Source organism: Stegostoma tigrinum, chromosome 32 (assembly GCF_030684315.1).
Source record: "Stegostoma tigrinum isolate sSteTig4 chromosome 32, sSteTig4.hap1, whole genome shotgun sequence".
NCBI classification, from domain to species: Eukaryota; Metazoa; Chordata; class Chondrichthyes; order Orectolobiformes; family Stegostomatidae; genus Stegostoma; species Stegostoma tigrinum.
In genome coordinates, this window is record NC_081385.1 from 6,175,212 (window position 1) to 6,194,704 (window position 19,493).

Below are 19,493 nucleotides of genomic sequence, written 5' to 3' on the forward strand. Positions count from 1 at the left end.
AAGAGCAGAGCCATGTAAATGAGCTAATGGACAACCCGTTCCCGACACAGTGGTAGCGTCCCTACCCCAGGACCAGGAGGCCCAGGTTCAAGTCTCATTTTGCTCTGTAAAATCTCTGAACAGGTCGATTAGAAAAAAAAGGATGAATTAGTTAATTAATTAGTTAATTAGTTTAATTAGCCGTAAAGCACTGCTCGTGGGTCGTAAGGAACTGCAATCCTTCCACCAGGTTGAGAAAGTAGTCGTGAATCATGTCTTCATGATTGTGATCTGTCTGTTTATCCTTTCACAACTCCCTGGCAACCGGACCCCACTTGCCAACAGACCCATCACTCATGCCCTCCCACTGATTGGATCTACCTGCTGTAAGGTCAGTTATAGCCTTGTGCTGTCTGTCCTCCTGTCTGATAGGCAGGGGGAGTCCTGTAAGTCTCAGCTCCCTGTTTCTCCTTCACTCCACATTTTGAAGATCCCCAAGGATAAGTTTGTGGACAGGAAAAGAGAGGGATAAGACACACAAAGGAGGGGATAGAGTGACACAACAGGACAGACAGACATAGGGATAGAAATGTAAATGGAGACAAAGATAAGCAAGGGGATAAAGAGACAGATAGAGAGAGATGGGTTTAGAGATATAGAGAAGGAGGTGGAAATACACCAGCAGGAATAGAGAAGCACACACAGACAGTTAAAGACACAGGTATATAAAGAGACAAGAATGAACAGAGGCACCAGGCGAAGAGAGGGGTTTGGACTATGGGATATTGTGGCTATGCCGTGGGAAATAAAATTTTCACAAGTAACCTATATCTCTAAATGAATCCCTATTTGTAAATGTGTAACATTGTCAGATCTAATCAAAGCCTCTCAATAAAGTGGTATTTTAGAAACATTGTCACTCTGTATAAAGAGATAATGGGAACTGCAGATGCTGGAGAATCCGAGATAACAAAGTGTGGAACTGGATGAACACAGCAGGCCAAGCAGCATCTTAGGAGCACAAAAGCTGACGTTTCGGGCCTAGACTCTTCATTAGAGAGGGGGATGGGGAGAGGGTTCTGGAATAAATAGGGAGAGAGGGGGCACTGCAACTCTTTTGTAATCTCCTCTCCTCTCCACCTATCTTCTCCTCTGTCCATCTTCGGTCCGCCTCCCCCTCTCTCCCTATTTATTTCAGAACCCTCTCCCCATCCCCCTCTCTGATGAAGGGTCTAGGCCCGAAACGTCAGCTTTTGTGTCCCTCTTCACTCAGTATAAAACCAGCTTAGCACTGAGAGACCTCACTACTTGTTTCTGAACACACTTTAATGAGATAGTTAAGAAGCATAAACCAGAAATTGACAGAAGTATTTATGTGTAGATATTTGGCCGGGGGAGGGGGGGTATTAGTTTTTTGGATAATTCAGATGGAGTCCAGTTAATCATTCACATATGAATACAAATGATCCAGAAGTGGCTGTGTTAGGCAAACAGAATTTCACCCCATTGCATATTTACATAGATGTTTGGACCAAGGAGCCCCAGTGCAGTTAGTCACAGCAGGAAGAATTGCAGCTTGAAGTGTCACATGTTAAAACACAGGAGGGAGGAGCCCAAGGAGATCAAGTGGAACGTTAAGGTTAATGAGCAGCTGAGTAAATTCTTGGGGGAGGTCACTGAAGGAGTTAAACTATGAAGGTCCATTGTTCCAGATACTGGATGCCATTACAACTTCCCACTATAAAAAAGTGTGGGTTGAGCACAAAGCTACAAAATTATGATGCTGATTCTCTATTTGCATCCCAAGTTTTCTCGTAAGCACCAGTGTGTCTCAGGAGAAGGAGCGGAATGGGAGGAATTGCATAGAGATTTAAAGCTCAAAAACAAGCAATTCAATCCACAGCACAGCCTCCTCCCACACTGCTTCAACTTCCTGGTCATTGTAACCTTCTGCCCATTTTGCTCATCCACTTACTCATCTGGTTTCCAATAAGTGTATAATATTGACCGACTGGTGGTGAGCTCTACTCCCTAGGAAAAGAGGTTTCTCTGGAAATTGCCTCAGAGCTAATGGTGACCCTCACATTTATAAGCCACCAACGCTTAGTTCAAGAGATGCATTAGCCTCTTGATTCATTTCCTGTGGGTTTTTGAAGTGACAAGTATAGAATCCATATTCCTCAAAATCCACGTCTGCAAACAAAAGGGAAATATTCTTCTCTTTAATATTCCCAATAAATGTAACTCTGTCATATTCCTCTGATGGAAAGATTTGGGGTCTCTTATCTTTCAGTTTAATATGAATAATCTGTGCAAGAACTTTCTCTAGCTCACTTGGCTGGATGCATGGATTATGATGCAGGTTGATACCAACAGTGTGGGTGTAAAGGCCACATTGGCTGCGGTTATCCTGCCTTCTCAACCTTGCCCCTGGCCTGTGGTGTCGTGACCCTCAGGTTAAACCACCACCAATTGTCTCTCTGTCTAATGAGAAACTGGGACTATGGTGACTTATAACTACGCTTGATGCAAGGACAAATGAGCAAGTGTGGTTATTGCCAAGAATCCATTCTGGTAGCTCCAACTAGCCAGGAATTTTAAATTGTAAATCTTGCATTGCAAAGTATCAAGAGAGAAAAAACAGAACACTCACGTTCACTGACAACACTTAGTTCAAGAGATGCATTAGCCTCTTTATTCATTTCCTGTGGGTTTTTGAAGTGACAAGTATAAAATCCATTGTCCTCAAAATCCACGTCTGCAAGCAAAAGGGAAATATTCTTCTCTTTAATATTCCCAATAAATGTAACTCTGTCATACTCCTCTGATGGAAAGATTTGGGGTCTCTTATCTTTCAGTTTAATATGAATAATCTGTGCAAGTAAAAAAAAATCAGAATTAGAAAAAACCTTTTGAGCGAAGAATGTTTTATTTCCCACCATTCACCTGCCACCACACCCAATCCTAATGACTAAAGTTGTTTGCAAACTCAGGATTTCCCAAAGCCTTCCAAAGCCAATTAAATGTGCTTCTGATCTTGTGATCACTGTTACATCAGAAATACAGCAACCAATGTGTTCACAGCAAGGTCCACCAATCAGCAAGGTGGTAACAATGAGATAACATGCTTTGGTGATGTTTGTTGAGATGTGGCCATAGGACATCAGAAATAACTCCCATTTTACTTTGGTGTAACATCTTACATCACAGCAATGAAGGGGTGGTACAGTGGTTAGCCAGGGACCCGGGGTTGATTCCACCCTTGAGTGACTGTCTGTGTGTTGCCTGTTCTCCCTGTGTCTGCATGGGTTTCCTCCAGGTGCTCCAGTTTCCTCCCACAGTCGAAAGATGTGCAGGTCAGGTTGATTGGCCATGCTAAATTGCCTGTAGTGTGCAGGTCAGATGGGTTAGCCATGGGAAATGCAGGGTTACGGGGATAGGATGGGATGTTATTTGGACGGTCAGTGTAGACTAAATGGGCTGAATGGCCTGCTTCCATACTGTAAGGATTCTATTCTGTATGGAAAGTCCATATTCTCCTCTGCTTTTTCTATTAAAGGCTGTGGATGGCACTTGAGGGGGCAGCGGACAGAAAAGGTCACACTCACTGGCCACACAATTCATAGGATGAAGGGTGGTGGGGTGTTCTCCTTCTGTACACCCTTGTTGAGGTGCCCTCATGGTTACTAACCTGCCTCAGCAATGCCTAACTCTCTGAGGTGCAGTTGAGGCTACACAGTTGGTACAGCTCTCATTGAACTGGTGCCATTGAAAGCCCATAAACACAAAGTCAACCACCAAGGGACTCAATCTACCCTTAGGGAGTCCCTTTCGGTGCAGGTTAAGGACAGGCTTGAAGATCTTCATCCAACAACCCGCCACAGCTCCACCAAGCATGAGAGAACATTTCTGATCTGGGAAAATCCTGGTCTTTGTTGTTCTTTCCCCACAGATAACTCCTCAGTGAAGGGGCGACCTCACTCAGTGACACTCACGAGGCTATCTGACTGCTGAGGTAAAGATAACCTACAGCCTACCCAACATCCATCAAAAGGCATGGAAGGAATGGGGAGGAGTGAAAGGGAAGGTGAGATCTTCAGCGAATTTTGAACAGATTGTCAGAAGCAATGACTTTGTATTAAAAAAGAACAAACTGATTTTCAAATGTTCAAATAAAAATAAGGAGGGTTAACCAGATTATTAACCAAATTGTAGGGAGAACGTTCAGCATTCTTTGAGTTTTTAAAAGCAAATTTACTGTAACGTGGTTACAGTGACACGAAGTAAAATTGCTCCTAAATTAAAACCAATCCTTTCAGCAGTGATGTTATGAAATATTTCTTCACACTATCAAGTTCAGAATTTTATTTCCACTAAAGGCAACTGATGCTTGATGAATTGCTAATTTTGACTATGAGATTGATAAATCTTTAGCTGAGTTATTGAGGAATTTAGGGGAAAGGTAAGTATATGGAGTTATGTCACAGAGAAGCCCTAATCCCACTGACAGACACAACAAGCTCAGAGAGCTAGGGCAGAAATTGCTGCAAAAGCTCAGCAGGCCTGGCAGCATCTATGAAGAAAACAATCTGAGTTAATGTTTTGGGTCTGGGTCCCTTCCTCAAAACTAAGGGAGGGTCACCAGACCCAAAACGTTAACTCTGATTTTTTCTTTACAGATGCTGCCAGGCCTGCTGAGCTTTTCCAGCAATTTCTGTTTTGTTCCTGATTTACAGCATCCGCAGTTCTTTTGGTTTTTATCATTATCAGAGAGCTAAATGGCTTCCTCCTATCTTTGACTAGATTTATTTCTCTAATATTGATGTTTGTTTCAACTGAACTTGCTTATCTCAATTCAGATCTAAGCCTGTTGGAGAAACAGAAAAGACACAGTTTTCTTGTGGATAAAGTTTATTGACTACTCAGTGACATAACTCATGCCACACCCAGTACTCTCTGTTCTATCCTTTATAATTGCGTTGTCACTTAATTTTCAATTAACCACAGCCAGCACCTTAACTCTTGCTAGAAAGGCACACAAAATACAATTAGTCAGTGCATAGGCATCAATGGGATAGAGTGTGCAGTGAGCTTTGAATTAGCTAGCAACTGAGATGAGTCTCACATCCTTATCTCCACCAAGTTCAATCCCTCCTAATCACCTCCAAAACTGGCAAATGTGCTTTTCTCAGGTTGTTTATTGTATTGAGGAACCAGATAAAAGGCCTAGGATCACGTAGGCCAGGGAACAATTACCCAAGGTGGAATGGGTTCAGTCATAAAGGTGGTAATAGCACAGGCCAGCCCCAGGCTTGAATTTCACCACAGCAGTTGAAGAAATTTGGATTCAATAAAATCTGGAATAAACAGTTAGCCTAATGGTGATGATGTAGCCATTATCGTAAAAACCCTTCTGGTTGACCATTGTCCTTGAGGGAAGGAAATTTACCACTCTGACTTACATGTGACTCCATACCCATAGCAATGTAGTTGACTCTTAACTGCCCTCTCGGCAATTGAGGATGGAAAATAACTGCTGGCCTAGCAAGCAACACCCAAATCCCAAAAATGTTCTTTTCTTTAATAAAAGGTGGAGGAGTGAAATGAGTCAGAAGTAAATAGTCAGTAACACCAAGCAGCAGATTTAAGAAAGGGAGATGTGGGAGGTAGTAAGGACATCCATAAGATACATTTGAGGAGTGGTCTTAATTTGAATACAGTGAGGATGTGGAGGGAAGGAGAGCAGGGTAGGAGTCGGACTCCAAAAGGCAGACTTGCAAATGAAATATGTGACACAGAGTTTGGGGCATGCAGTGTGGACCCCTCAACATGAGACTGAGGATATTGCTAAGAGCATCACCTCTAAGAAATACCCGCTAGAATTTGAGGGTGGAGGCACGTTTCTTGGTGGAGAATGGGAGTTGCTGGGGAGTGAAAAGGGAACATGGATTTGCATGGCTCACTTTCGTTTCTTCACTTGTTTTGTTTTTCCGGAATGTCCACCAGAAGTCGGAGTTTTTGAAGTCCATGCAACTAGAGAAGGTACAGGGTAACTCGACATCAGAGCCATTCAGTGCCACAATCGTTGGCAATTTTCCAATGTGAACTTCTATAGCTTCATTATTTTGAAATACAACAAAACCTGCCGAGAAAGATAGTAGGTTAAAAAAAAATACATGACCCTTGATTAAGAGTTCAGATTTCTCTCGCTCTCTATATTCCCGCTGCTATCTAAAGGGATCCATGCCCTCACTGGGAGTTCCACAGCAGCCAGACTGGCGAATCTTCCAATCTTACCATTCCTCACCGGCATGCTCAGTGGCTGTTAGGAAGACTCATGGAAGTTACAGAAATTGAGGAGGATGGGATCATCCATCCGAGGTAAATCACTGACTTCCAGATGTATCCAAACTGTAAAATCAGGGGATGTCTTCAACACATGAGAAATGGCAATCCACAATGACTTTATTTGGCTGCAGTGTATTTACCTAACTACATATTGTGACAATAGGTTTTAGATCTTCATTTATGTCTATGTTACCTGGAAGACATAGCTATTCTATTATTCTACTGGACAGCCTCATATGTTGGTAAACTCATGATTATCCAAAGCTATTATTCCATAATTCACACTAATTCCCAACCAACCATCATCCATCACTGATATAGGTCCTAGTCCTGCCATGGCTCACTTCTCCCTGTCTCTGGAATCTTCTCCAACCCCAAACCCCTCTGATATCTGTTCCTGTGTGTCCAGGGTAAGGATTATCATTATACAACTGTACAGGGTTTCTGTGTGTGCAGGGTAAGGGTTACGCAGTGTGTAACTGTATACTCACTAGTTATCAAAAACAAAGTCACACCCGCATTGCAAAAGAGCTTTAATTGATCAAATATGCTTCACAGCTAAACTAGTGCATTTGAAATGTGATTATTATTGTAATGTAGAAAATGGAGAGATCTACTTGCACACAGCAAGTTCACACAAGCAGTGGTGTTTATTGACCAATTAACTTACATAGCTACATAACAACGTAAAGGCTTCAGATCTAATAATTACCTGGAAAGCAGCACTTTTGACAGTGCCGAACTCTTTCACTCCTGTGATAATGGGAACTGCAGATGCTGGAGAATCTAAGATAATACAATGTGAGGCTGGATGAACACAGCAGGCCAAGCAGCATCTCAGGAGCACAAAAGCTGATGTTTCGGGCCTGGACCCTTCATCAGAGAGGGGGATAGGGTGAGGGTTCTGGAATAAATAGGGAGAGAGGGGGAGGTGGACCGAAGATGGAGAGAAAAGAAGATAGGTGGAGAGGAGAGTATAGGTGGGGAGGTAGGGAGGGGATAGGTCAGTCCAGGGAAGACGGACAGGTCAAGGAGGTGGGATGAGGTTAGTAGGTAGGGGATGGAGGTGCGGCTTGGGGTGGGAGGAAGGGATGGGTGAGAGGAAGAACAGGTTAGAGAGGCAGAGACAGGTTGGACTGGTTTTGGGATGCAGTGGGTGGAGTGGAGGAGCTGGGCTGGTTGTGTGGTGCAGTGGGAGGAGGGGACGAACTGGGCTGGTTTAGGGATGCAGTAGGGGAAGGGGAGATTTTGAAGCTGGTGAAGTCCACATTGATACCATTAGGCTGCAGGGTTCCCAGGCGGAATATGAGTTGCTGATCCTGCAACCTTCGGGTGGCATCATTGTGGCACTGCAGGAGGCCCATGATGGACATGTCATCTAAAGAATGGAAGGGGGAGTGGAAATGGTTTGCGACTGGGAGGTGCAGTAGTTTGTTGCGAACTGAGCGGAGGTGTTCTGCAAAGCGGTCTCCAAGCCTCCGCTTGGTTTCCCCAATGTAGAGGAAGCCACACCGGGTACAGTGGATGCAGTATACCACATTGGCAGATGTGCAGGTGAACCTCTGCTTAATGTGGAATGTCATCTTGGGGCCTGGGATAGGGGTGAGGGGGGAGGTGTGGGGGCAAGTGTGGCATTTCTTGCGGTTGCAGGGGAAGGTGCCGGTGTGGTGGGGTTGGAGGGCAGTGTGGAGCGAACAAGGGAGTCACGGAGAGAGCGGTCTCTCCGGAAAGCAGACAGGTGTGGGGATGGAAAAATGTCTTGGGTGGTGGGGTCGGATTGTAGATGGCGGAAGTGTTGGAGGATGATGTGTTGTATCCAGAGGTTGGTGGGGTGGTGTGTGAGAACGAGGGGGATCCTCTTTGGCCGGTTGTGGCGGGGGCGGGGTGTGAGAGACGTGTTGCAGGAAATACGGGAGACGCGGTCGAGGGCATTCTCGATCACTGTGGGGGGAAAGTTGCGGTCCTTTAAGAATTTGTACATCTGGGATGTGCGGGAGTGGAATGTCTTGTCATGGGAGCAGATGCTGCGGAGGCGGAGGAATTGGGAATAGGGGATGGAATTTTTGCAGGAGGGTGGGTGGGAGGAGGTGTATTCTAGGTAGCTGTGGGAGTCGGTGGGCTTGAAATGGATATCAGTTACAAGCTGGTTGCCTGAGATGGAGACTGAGAGGTCCAGGAAGATGAGGGATGTGCTGGAGATGGCCCAGGTGAACTGAAGGTTGGGGTGGAAGGTGTTGGGACCCTCAACAACTTCTCTTTTGACTCCTCCCACTTCCTACAGACTAAGGGGGTGGCCATGGGCACCCGCATGGGCCCCAGCTATGCCTGCCTCTTTGTAGGTTACGTGGAAGAGTCCCTCTTCCGCACCTACACAGGCCCCAAACCCCACCTCTTCCTCCGGTACATTGATGACTGTATCGGCGCCGCCTCTTGCTCCCCAGAGGAGCTCGAACAGTTCATCCACTTCACCAACACCTTCCACCCCAACCTTCAGTTCACCTGGGCCATCTCCAGCACATCCCTCATCTTCCTGGACCTCTCAGTCTCCATCTCAGGCAACCAGCTTGTAACTGATATCCATTTCAAGCCCACCGACTCCCACAGCTACCTAGAATACACCTCCTCCCACCCACCCTCCTGCAAAAATTCCATCCCCTATTCCCAATTCCTCCGCCTCCGCCGCATCTGCTCCCACGACAAGACATTCCACTCCCGCACATCCCAGATGTCCAAATTCTTCAAGGACCGCAACTTTCCCCCCACAGTGATCGAGAATGCCCTCGACCGCGTCTCCCGTATTTCCCGCAACACGTCTCTCACACCCCGCCCCCGCCACAACCGGCCAAAGAGGATCCCCCTCGTTCTCACACACCACCCCACCAACCTCCGGATACAACGCATCATCCTCCGACACTTCCGCCATCTACAATCCGACCCCACCACCCAAGACATTTTTCCATCCCCACCCCTGTCTGCTTTCCGGAGAGACCACTCTCTCCGTGACTCCCTTGTTCGCTCCACACTGCTCTCCAACCCCACCACACCCGGCATCTTCCCCTGCAACCGCAGGAAATGCCACACTTGCCCCCACACCTCCCCCCTCACCCCTATCCCAGGCCCCAAGATGACATTCCACATTAAGCAGAGGTTCACCTGCACATCTGCCAATGTGGTATACTGCATCCACTGTACCCGGTGTGGCTTCCTCTACATTGGGGAAACCAAGCGGAGGCTTGGAGACCGCTTTGCAGAACACCTCCGCTAAGTTCGCAACAAACTACTGCACCTCCCAGTCGCAAACCATTTCCACTCCCCCTTCCATTCTTTAGATGACATGTCCATCATGGGCCTCCTGCAGTGCCACAATGATGCCACCCGAAGGTTGCAGGAACAGCAACTCATATTCCGCCTGGGAACCCTGCAGCCTAATGGTATCAATGTGGACTTCACCAGCTTCAAAATCTCCCCTTCCCCTACTGCATCCCTAAACCAGCCCAGTTCGTCCCCTCCCCCCACTGCACCACACAACCAGCCCAGCTCCTCCACTCCACCCACTGCATCCCAAAACCAGTCCAACCTGTCTCCGCCTCCCTAACCTGTTCTTCCTCTCACCCATCCCTTCCTCCCACCCCAAGCCGCACCCCCATCTACCTACTAACCTCATCCCACCTCCTTGACCTGTCCGTCTTCCCTGGACTGACCTATCCCCTCCCTACCTCCCCACCTATACTCTCTCCACCTATCTTCTTTACTCTCCATCTTCGGTCCGCCTCCCCCTCTCTCCCTATTTATTCCAGAACCCTCACCCCACCCCCCTCTCTGATGAAGGGTCTAGGCCCGAAACGTCAGCTTTTGTGCTCCTGAGATGCTGCTTGGCCTGCTGTGTTCATCCAGCCTCACATTTTATTATCTTTCACTCCTGTACTGGGAGTACCAACCAGGATTTTTGCAGGCAGGTTCTGGAGTGAGATTATGAACCTGCAGCCTTCTGAATTTGAGGCAATAGTGCTACCCACACAACCGTAATGCACAGCATTATCTGCTTGCAAATAAACACGGTTGTTGTTGAGCTCAACTGCTGGCATATTTCTGAAACTGACTTATTTATTTCTGAGGATCAGACTGGACTTGGATTTGTTTGCATATACCCAATGCTCATTTATAGCATAGGGATCTGAAGGAGTCCTGATCGAGGGAATGGAACAGAAAAGCACTTGATGATTTGACTCTCATTTCACTTCCAAGTGTTACATTTGCCCAAACTGCAAACATGGTTTCCTAGCCAGTACACAAAAAAGTTCCTAATGGCATTAGGTTAAGAGATCAGAGACAAAAGAGTTGTGAAAATCTGAACCTCCCTCTCCCAAAAATCTGCTGAATTTAGGGGAGAATTTTAAAACTGAGATTGAAAATTCTTTTTAAGTCAACGGTTGCATCATCAAGGCAGGTAAATGGATTATCTTATTGATCAGGAATGATCTGACTGAATGCTGGAACAGTTTCTAGGGGCTGAATGGCCTCTTCCTGTTTGTTTTATGTTCCTTCTTAGAAGTAGAAATACCAGTTGTGAGTCCCTGATCATCTGAGAATAGCTCCCCCCCCCAACATCTACCCATGGGTGATTTATAAGTCAGTCTCACCTTTATTCATTTTTATAGATTTCTGTCGGCTCTAACAATAAATTCACTGCCATTATGCCCGTGGAAATTGCTGACAAAGCCAAAATTCCCACATTTTTCTTGCTAATTTAATGCTTCCCTGCCAACTGAACCATTTTCACTGAGAGGGTCGTGGCTATGGCTGTATGTAAGGCATTTCTTACACAGCGAAAGAAAGAAAGCATTTGCATTTGTACCTATCATCATACAGCAATCCAAAATGCCTTACTAACACTAAAATACTCTTCTAAAATGTCGTCACTGTTATAATGTAGGAAACAGGCAGCCATTTGTGCACAGAAAGATCCCACAACCCTTACATGATGATGACCAGATAGCTCTGTGTTTTATTTCATAATATGGCTGAAAATAAGTAATAGCCAAGCACTCAGGTAAATTCTTTTGCTCCTTTCTTGGAAGGTAGAGGTAAAGTTACCATAGTCCCAGAGGACTTTCAGGCTGTTCTCTCATTAGAGAGAGATAACTGGTGGTTAGTTTAACCCGATGATCACCATGACCCAGGTGAGAGGTGAGGTTGAGAAGGCAGGTCCTTCATGGCAGCCTCAAGTAATGCAGGAATGTAATAATGTTGTGGGAATAGCATGGCCATTCTCATGGGATCATACTTTACAATGTCCCAGAATTCACCATCACCAGCCATAGGTAAGTCCTGTCTCACTGATAGGTCAGACTTATCAGAAATGCTGGTACAATGGTGCACTGTTGGGCAGGAGTTGAGCTCGGAGTCATCAGACTCCATGAAGTCTCATGGTAACAAGGAAACCTTGTGCTGATTATGACCTACTAACTTCCCTCAGTTGATGAATCAGTTTTCTTTCATATTGAGCACCACTTGGAGGACACATTAAGGAATAACAAGAGCACATAATATATTCTGCATGGAGGGTTCAAAGTCCATCCCAGAGAGTGAAATGGTAGCACCACAACTGACCAACGCAGCTGAGTTCTAAAGGATATACCCTCCAGACTGGCACTGTGACTTGTGGTATGGGAACCAACACAACAGAAATACCCATTTGACCTGCTCCTCACCAATCTTACCTATGACTGTACCTGTAACAATGACTACTGTACAGTCCTTATGAAGACAAAGTCCAGCCTTCACCTTGACAATGCTACCTATCAAGTTGTGTGCATCATTACTGTGCTGAATTATAGAATCCCTACAGTGTGTAAACAGGTCCTTCGGCCCTACAAGTCCACACCAACCCTCAGAGCATCCCACCCAGACCCATTCCCCTAAAGCCCACCTAATCTACACATCCCTGAACACTTCGGGCAATTTTGCATGGCCAATCCACCTAACCTGCATATCTTTGGGCTGTGGGAGGAAATCGGAGCACCCGGAGGAAACCCGCACAGGCACAGAGAGAATGTACAAACTCCGCACAGTCGCCAGAGGGTGGAATCAAACCCTAGTCCCTGGTGCTGTGAAGCAGCAGTGCTAACTTCTGAGCCATTGTTCCACCCTTAAACATTACTCAGATTGCTGGATTAATTATCTAGCAACAATACCACTATGCTGAGAGGGCAAGATTTTGAAAAAATCTAGTAACTCAATGCTATGCATCCATGAGGCGCTGTAGGCCATCAGCAGCAGAACAATTCTCAACCACAGTCATTAATCTCATGTCCCTGTACATCCATTGGTCTACCACTGCCATCAAGCCAGGGGGATGGAACCTGGTACAATGAAGAGCACAGAAGGGCATGTCTGACAGAATGGCATAAGAGAGCCCTGTAGATTAGTGTAAAAGAAAAGGCTGAACCATTTGCAAACACATCCAACCAGAAATGATAACTGAACGATCCATCCCAGTTTCTTCCTGAGATCCCCAGCAATACAGATGTCAATCTTCAGCCAACTCAATTCAGTCCACATGATATCGAGGAATGTTTGAAAGCAGTGGATATTGCAAAGACCTTGGGCTCTGGCACCATTCCAGGAATAGTACTGAGCCCACTTGGTGCCAGAACTAGCTACATCCTTATTTGAGCTGTTCCAGCACAACTACAACACTAACATCTAAGTCGATACGTGAAAACTTCCTAGATATGCCTTGACCAAAACACACAGGCCTAATCCAACCCAGCTAATTAGTCTACTGTTAATAAACAGCAAATACTATCCAGCAGTCCTTACTTAACAGTGACTATTCACTGAAGACTCACTCAAATCCTGTCGTCACAACAGTTTTGGTCCAAATGTGGACTAAAGAGCTAAACTCAAGAGAGGATGTATGCCCTTGACATCAAGGTGAAACTGGAGTCAGTGGGAATTAGGAGAAAAGCTCTTTGCTGATTGGAGTCTTACTTAGCACAAATGAAGATGGTTGTGCTTGCTGGTTGTCAATCATCTCAGCCCCAGAACATCACTCAAGGAGTTCTTCAAGACAGTGGCCTAGACCCAACTATCTTCAATTGCTTTGTCTCTTTGCCTTCTCTCCTCTATAAGGATATTCACTGATGTCTGCACAATGTTCAGCACAATTACAATTCCTCACGTCTGAAGTAGTTTATACCTAAATGCAGCAAGACCTGAACAACATCCAGGCTTGAGGTGATGAGTGACAAATAACATTCACACCACACAAGAGCCGGGAAACAAGAGAAAATCCAATCATTGTCCTTTCATATTTAATGGCTTTACAATCACGTCAAGATCCTGAGGGTTTGCAGTGACCAGAAATTGAATTGAACCAACAATGCAGATCCTGTAACTATGACAGAATGTCATAGGGTAAGCATTCTACTGCAAATAACTCACCTCCTGTCTTCTCAAAGCCTGTCCACCATCCACAAGAAATGAGTCAAGAGTTTAATGGAATATTCCCCACTTGCCTGGATGAGTGCACCTCTAACAACAGCAAGATTAATACTAAACAGAGCAAAACAGCTTGCTTGATTGTTCCCCTACTCACAACCTTCAAAGGTCACTCCCAAAACCACTGACAGAGTGGCAGCCATGAACAACGAGCACAACAAATACATGGAAACACCATCCCCTGCACATTCCCCTCCAAGCCACTCACAACCCTGACTTGGAAATATGATGCTGTTCCTTTACAGTCGCGGGGTCAAAATCCTGGAAGTCCATTGTCGGCCAATGTATATCCTGAGGACAGCAGCGTTTTATAAGGTGACGGTGGGGTAATTAGGGATAGGCAATAAATATCTGGCCAACAACACGCACATCCTCTTAATGAATAAATAAAAGGAATTATTTCTGTCCATCTAAGAGGACCAGTAGAGTTTTGAAATAACTCATTGGGAAGACAAACATAATATGGGTAGAGATAATGACGGAGTAACTTTCATTGAACACAAAGGTTTGTTGAAGGAGTTATGTACTAATTATAGAACGATTCAGAACAGAAACTATCCATTTAGATCATTGAGTCTGTGCCAGGTTTTTGAGAGAGCTGTCCAATCAGATACACTGTTACAATCCCAACAGAATTCCACTGTCACCAAGAGGAAGAAAACTGCTGGTCGGGAATTCACTTATAGAGTCGTCAAGTTATACAGCACCAAAACAGACCTTTCGGTCAATTCATCCATGCCGACCAATTACACAAATTAATCTAGTCCCATTTGCCAGCATTTGGCCCATATCCCTCTAAACCCTTCCTATTCATGTGCCCATCCAGATGCCTTTTAAATGTAGTAATTGTACCAGCCCCCACCACTTCGTCTGGCGGCTCGTTCCATACATGCACAACCCTCTGTGTGAAAAAGTTGCCCCTTACGTCCCTTTTAAATCTTTCCCCTCTCACCTTAAACTGAGGTCCTCGATTTTTGGATGCTCCTACCGAGAAAAGTCCTTGACTATTCACCCTATCCATGCCCCTCATGATTTTATAAACCTCTATAAGACCATCCCTGAGCCTCTGACACTCCAGGGAAAATAGCCCCAACCCATTCAGCTTCTCCCTAAAGCTCAAACCCTCCCATCCCAGCAACATCGTAAAGCTTTTCTGAACCCTTTCAAGTTTCACAACATCCTTCCCATTGCAGGGAGACCAGAATTGAATACAACATTCCAAAAGTGCCTCAACCAATGTCCTGAACAGCTGCAGCATGACATCCTGCCTCCCATATTCAATGCAATGATTCATAAAGGCAAGGTTACTAAACACCTCCTTCACTACCCTGTCTACCTGCGACTCCACTTTCAAGGAACTATGAACCAACACCCTAAGGAAAAGTCTAGGCCCGAAACGTCAGCTTTCCTGCTCCTCTGATGCTACTTGGCCTGCTGTGTTCATCCAGCTCTACACCTTGTTATCTCAGATTCTCCAGCATCTGCAGTTCCTATTATCCCTAAGGTCTCTTTGTTTGGCAACGCTCCCCAGGGCCCTAACATTATGTGTCAGAGCGTTTACTGGAAGAAACTCCTTCTCCTCCATCAAAGATCAATGAAACAATTCACCTGGTCCACACCTTCGACCGAGGCATCCCTGTATTCAATGGATTGTCCACAGACATTTTTGTGAGCTGGCCCCACCTTCCCCCACACTTCCCTTTCAGTATTTTATCCCTTTGGGAACACCCTTCTGTTGCCTCTTGCACCTATTCCCTTCCCTATGGCACCTCTGTGTAAAGTGCAAGTGTAGCAAGCCCTGTACTTTCGCCTCCCTCCTTCTCACCAGCCGAGGTCTCAAGTATTCCATCCAGATGGAACAGCGATGTACTTGCATTTCACTAAGACTGGGTAACCGCTTTGTGGAACACCTCCTCTTGGGCCGCATAGATGAGCCCAAACAGCCTGTCGCTGGTCACTTTAATTCTCCTCCTTGTTCCCACTCTGACCCTCCAGTTCTTGGCCTGTTACGATGTACCAATAAACTCCAACACAGGCTTCAAAAACAGGACCTCATCTTCAACCTCAGCACTTTACAGCCTTCTGGACTTAGCACAGATTTCAATAACTTTAGATCATAACCTGCGTCTCCATCTTGTTCTTGTAGTGACTGTGACGAGGTCAGCCAGGCATACCTCATAAAATAATGGTTCCCTGACTGGGATTGTTAACATTGTTAATCCTTCAATCAGGGAGCCCTGGCTGACAAATGTAAACAGGACCGTTAAGAGGTTCTGTTCACTCTGAGAGCTGGCTCTGATGGAGCTGGATCAGTGTCAAGGACTCTCCACATGTAAATAAAGCGTGACTAGGTGATAGGGTACCAGCCTCTGTGGAATTATTTCAGTTGTGTGTGTGTTTTTTTAATCCTATTGATCTTTCTTTCTAGCTTGCTTCTCCCTTGATCTCTCCATATTGTGCACAGGCCTCTGGAGCATGAACTGACTCCCACAAGTCTCCAGATCAGAAGCAAGAATCCTCCCCACTGAACCATTGCCAAACACCTATGTGTTAGGCCAAGTCACATCAAAAATTGGAAGGGGCAAGATATTCAGAAAATAGTGACAGGAGCCTGAGGCCTGGCTGCTTTTTGGACACGCAATACTCATGCATACACAAAGTTCTGAAGAAGTCATATATTGGACTCAAACATCAATTCTATTTCTTTTTCCACACATGCTACCAGCCTTGCTGAGTTTTTCGTTCAGTGTTATTTCTGCTGAGACTGGTTTTATTACTATTTTCTACATTCTCGGTCAGTTATAACTAGATCTTTCTCACTCGGTTTTTAATGGAATGCGATTTTGTCAAACATTTTGTGTAGTTTCTTTAAATGTCTCTCATTGTTTATTCATCTTTCAGCTTGTGTACGCAGAATGCGTTCTCTTGTTGTTCAGACCTCATCTGAATGTAATTTAACTGCCTACATCATGGTTGGATCTTTGGTTCTTCAGATATAGGTGTAAGGTTTTGTTAAGATCATTATGTGAATAATATTGGCCTGGAGTTACATGTTGTCCAAATTGGATGGCAGCCTGGATTCCCTTCCCTGATGGCATTCCCTGGACGAGGTCTCCTGGCCATTTTTACAATGCCAACCCACAAATCACCAGATCTTTCACAATTTCATCTCGGGAGATTTGGCCTTATACTCCCTCAGTTATTAGTCACCTACTATAAGAACTAGAGTATCATATGATTTCATACAGCATTGTACAATGCTAATCTCCACGATATGAAGGGATTTATATTTATACATAAAGAACACCATGCAATGAGAGAAAGGTCATTCACACCATTAAGCTTGTTTCTTTTACGCAGCAAATGCAAATTTCTCTATCTCCAAATCTCACCATTCAGTGTCTCCCCATTCGTAGAGTCTGGCCCAGTCTCAGAGTCATTCCCTAATCATAGTCTACCCCAGTCAGTCTTCCCTGCAGACCCTTCCCCAGTCACAGCTTCCTCCAGTCTCAGCTTCCTGAGTCAATTTCCACCACAGAGTTTACCCGAGTCAGTGAATCTTCCTCTGTCACAGAGCCTTCTGATTGCACCCTGCTCCCAGCTCAAAACATCCTCTAGCATTGACCTTCCTCCTATCTTCCTGCAACCATCTAATGTCCGTCAGAATGTACACATACATTGTTGATTCCGAAAGAAAAATGAATACCACCCTGAAATTTGGTCAATCTTAGGGTCACCTTCTTCACTTTTCAGCTCCTCCCACAGTGTTTTATTTAAAACACAATCTCAATGTCACCCTGTCGCTATTTTCTGAATATCTTGCCCTTTCCAACTTTTGACAGCGACTTGGCCTAACACATAGATGTTTGGCAGTGGTTCAGTGGCGTGGATTCTTGCCTCCGATCTGGAGACTTGTGGGAGTCAGTTCATGCTCCAGAGGCCTGACCTAAAACAATCCAAGATAACAGATAATGTAGCGCTGTTGGAGTATTGCTCTGTCAGAGAAATGACCTGTCAACTGAGAGTCCGTCTGCCTTGCAAAGCATCCTGTGGCAGCATTTCACAGAAGAATAAAGCTCCCAGTGCTCTGGCCAATGCTTACATTTCAACCACCATCACTGAAAGGGACCATCTGGTTGTTATCATGTTATTGCTTGTGGGAGCTTGCTGTGCACAAATTGGCTGCTGCATTTCACTATAATAACAGTAATTCCACTTCAAAAATATTTCACTGGTTGCAAATTTTTTTGGATGTCCTGAATTCACAACAGGTGCTGTGTATGCGATCAGTTCTGGTCACCCTTCTATAGGAAGGATGTTGTTAAATTTGGGAGGGTGCAGAAAAGATTTACAAGGATGTTGCCAGGGTTGGAGCGTTTGATCTACAGGGAGAGGCAGAATAGGCTGGGGCTATTTTCCCTGGAGCATCGGAGGCTGAGGGGTGATCTTACAAAGGTTTATAAAATCATGAGGGGCATGGAGGGGGTGAATAGCCAAACATTTTTTTCCAAGTGTCAGGGAGTCCAACACTTGAGGATTAGATTTAGGGCGAGAGGGGAAAGAAATAAAAAGGACCGGAGGGGTAACTTCTTCACACAGAGGGTAGTGCGTGTATGGAGTGAGCTGTTCTTTCTATCAATCATAAGAAAACACCATTATTCAAACGTGTTCCAGAAAATCTACCAACTGAAACTGCTCCACTACACACCTTGCTCAGTTAAAGCCGCAATTCAATGCTCCCATCATATCAATTCAGGTCAGAGTTGAATGGGATCCAGCCATAGCTGCACTGATAGTTAAGGTTTTCTCCTTTGCAGTTGGAATTGTTCAAAAGCATATTTTGAAGGAGTCGATGTCCAAAAAACCCTAATCATTCATATCAAAATAATATCGAACCTTTGAGCTGCACCACCTCGTCAAACCTGTGCCCAGACAGCGACATGTCTTGCTTTTCCTACCTGGCTTCCTATGCTGGCACTTTCTCTGCATTGCCTCAACACGATTTAATATTCTATTAAACACTCTTAAAGGGACATTACCAAGGTTCGATCACTGGATGGATGCACCATTATCAGGAGAGAATAAGTCACACAGACCCCCAGAGCACCAGATGCAATGCCTGCCTACTCTACACTGTTATTTAATCTCAGCTGGATGCTCAAATTAGCCTCAGTGTCCCAGACTAAATAGGGACAAAAACAAAATCTAAAGCAGATCTCTGTTCCTGATCAGTGTCCAGTGACTTCTGCTGAAACAACATTCACATGAACTGTTGGGTGTGACTTCCACCCACCCCAGCCCTTTCCCCTTCCACTAGCACATCATACAGCCTTACAAAGACGGGGCCATTCAAACCATCATGCTCATTCACAGCGCTATTACCCCCACAACCCAATCCAGACCTCGACAAATCATTGGTCAGACCACATTTGCAGTGGTGTGTTTAGTTCTTATGTAAGGAAGGATGTTAAAGCCCCAGAGAGAGTTCAAAGGAGATTTACTAGGAATGAAGGATATAAGGAAAGATTAGAGAAATTGGGATTATTCTCCTTGGAGCAGAGAAGATGAAGGGGTAACTTCATTGAAGTGTTCAAAAGCATGACTAATTTTGACATAAAGAAGGACATTGTGTTTCCACAAACTGCTATGTCAGTAACTGGGTG

The 19,493-nt window shown here is 45.1% G+C and overlaps 1 protein-coding gene across 1 annotated transcript in view; it reads right to left on the bottom strand.

The window, feature by feature from the left end:
• Positions 1-19,493, bottom strand: part of LOC125466996 (sodium channel subunit beta-4-like) — a 29,015-nt gene that overhangs the window by 5,606 nt on the left and 3,916 nt on the right. The window contains exons 2-3 of the mRNA XM_048562276.2: positions 5,943-6,121; positions 2,633-2,852 (exon numbers count right to left, since the gene is read on the bottom strand). Coding sequence (XP_048418233.1) covers positions 2,633-2,852; positions 5,943-6,121 — 399 coding nt within the window. The remainder of the gene's footprint in view (positions 1-2,632; positions 2,853-5,942; positions 6,122-19,493) is intronic.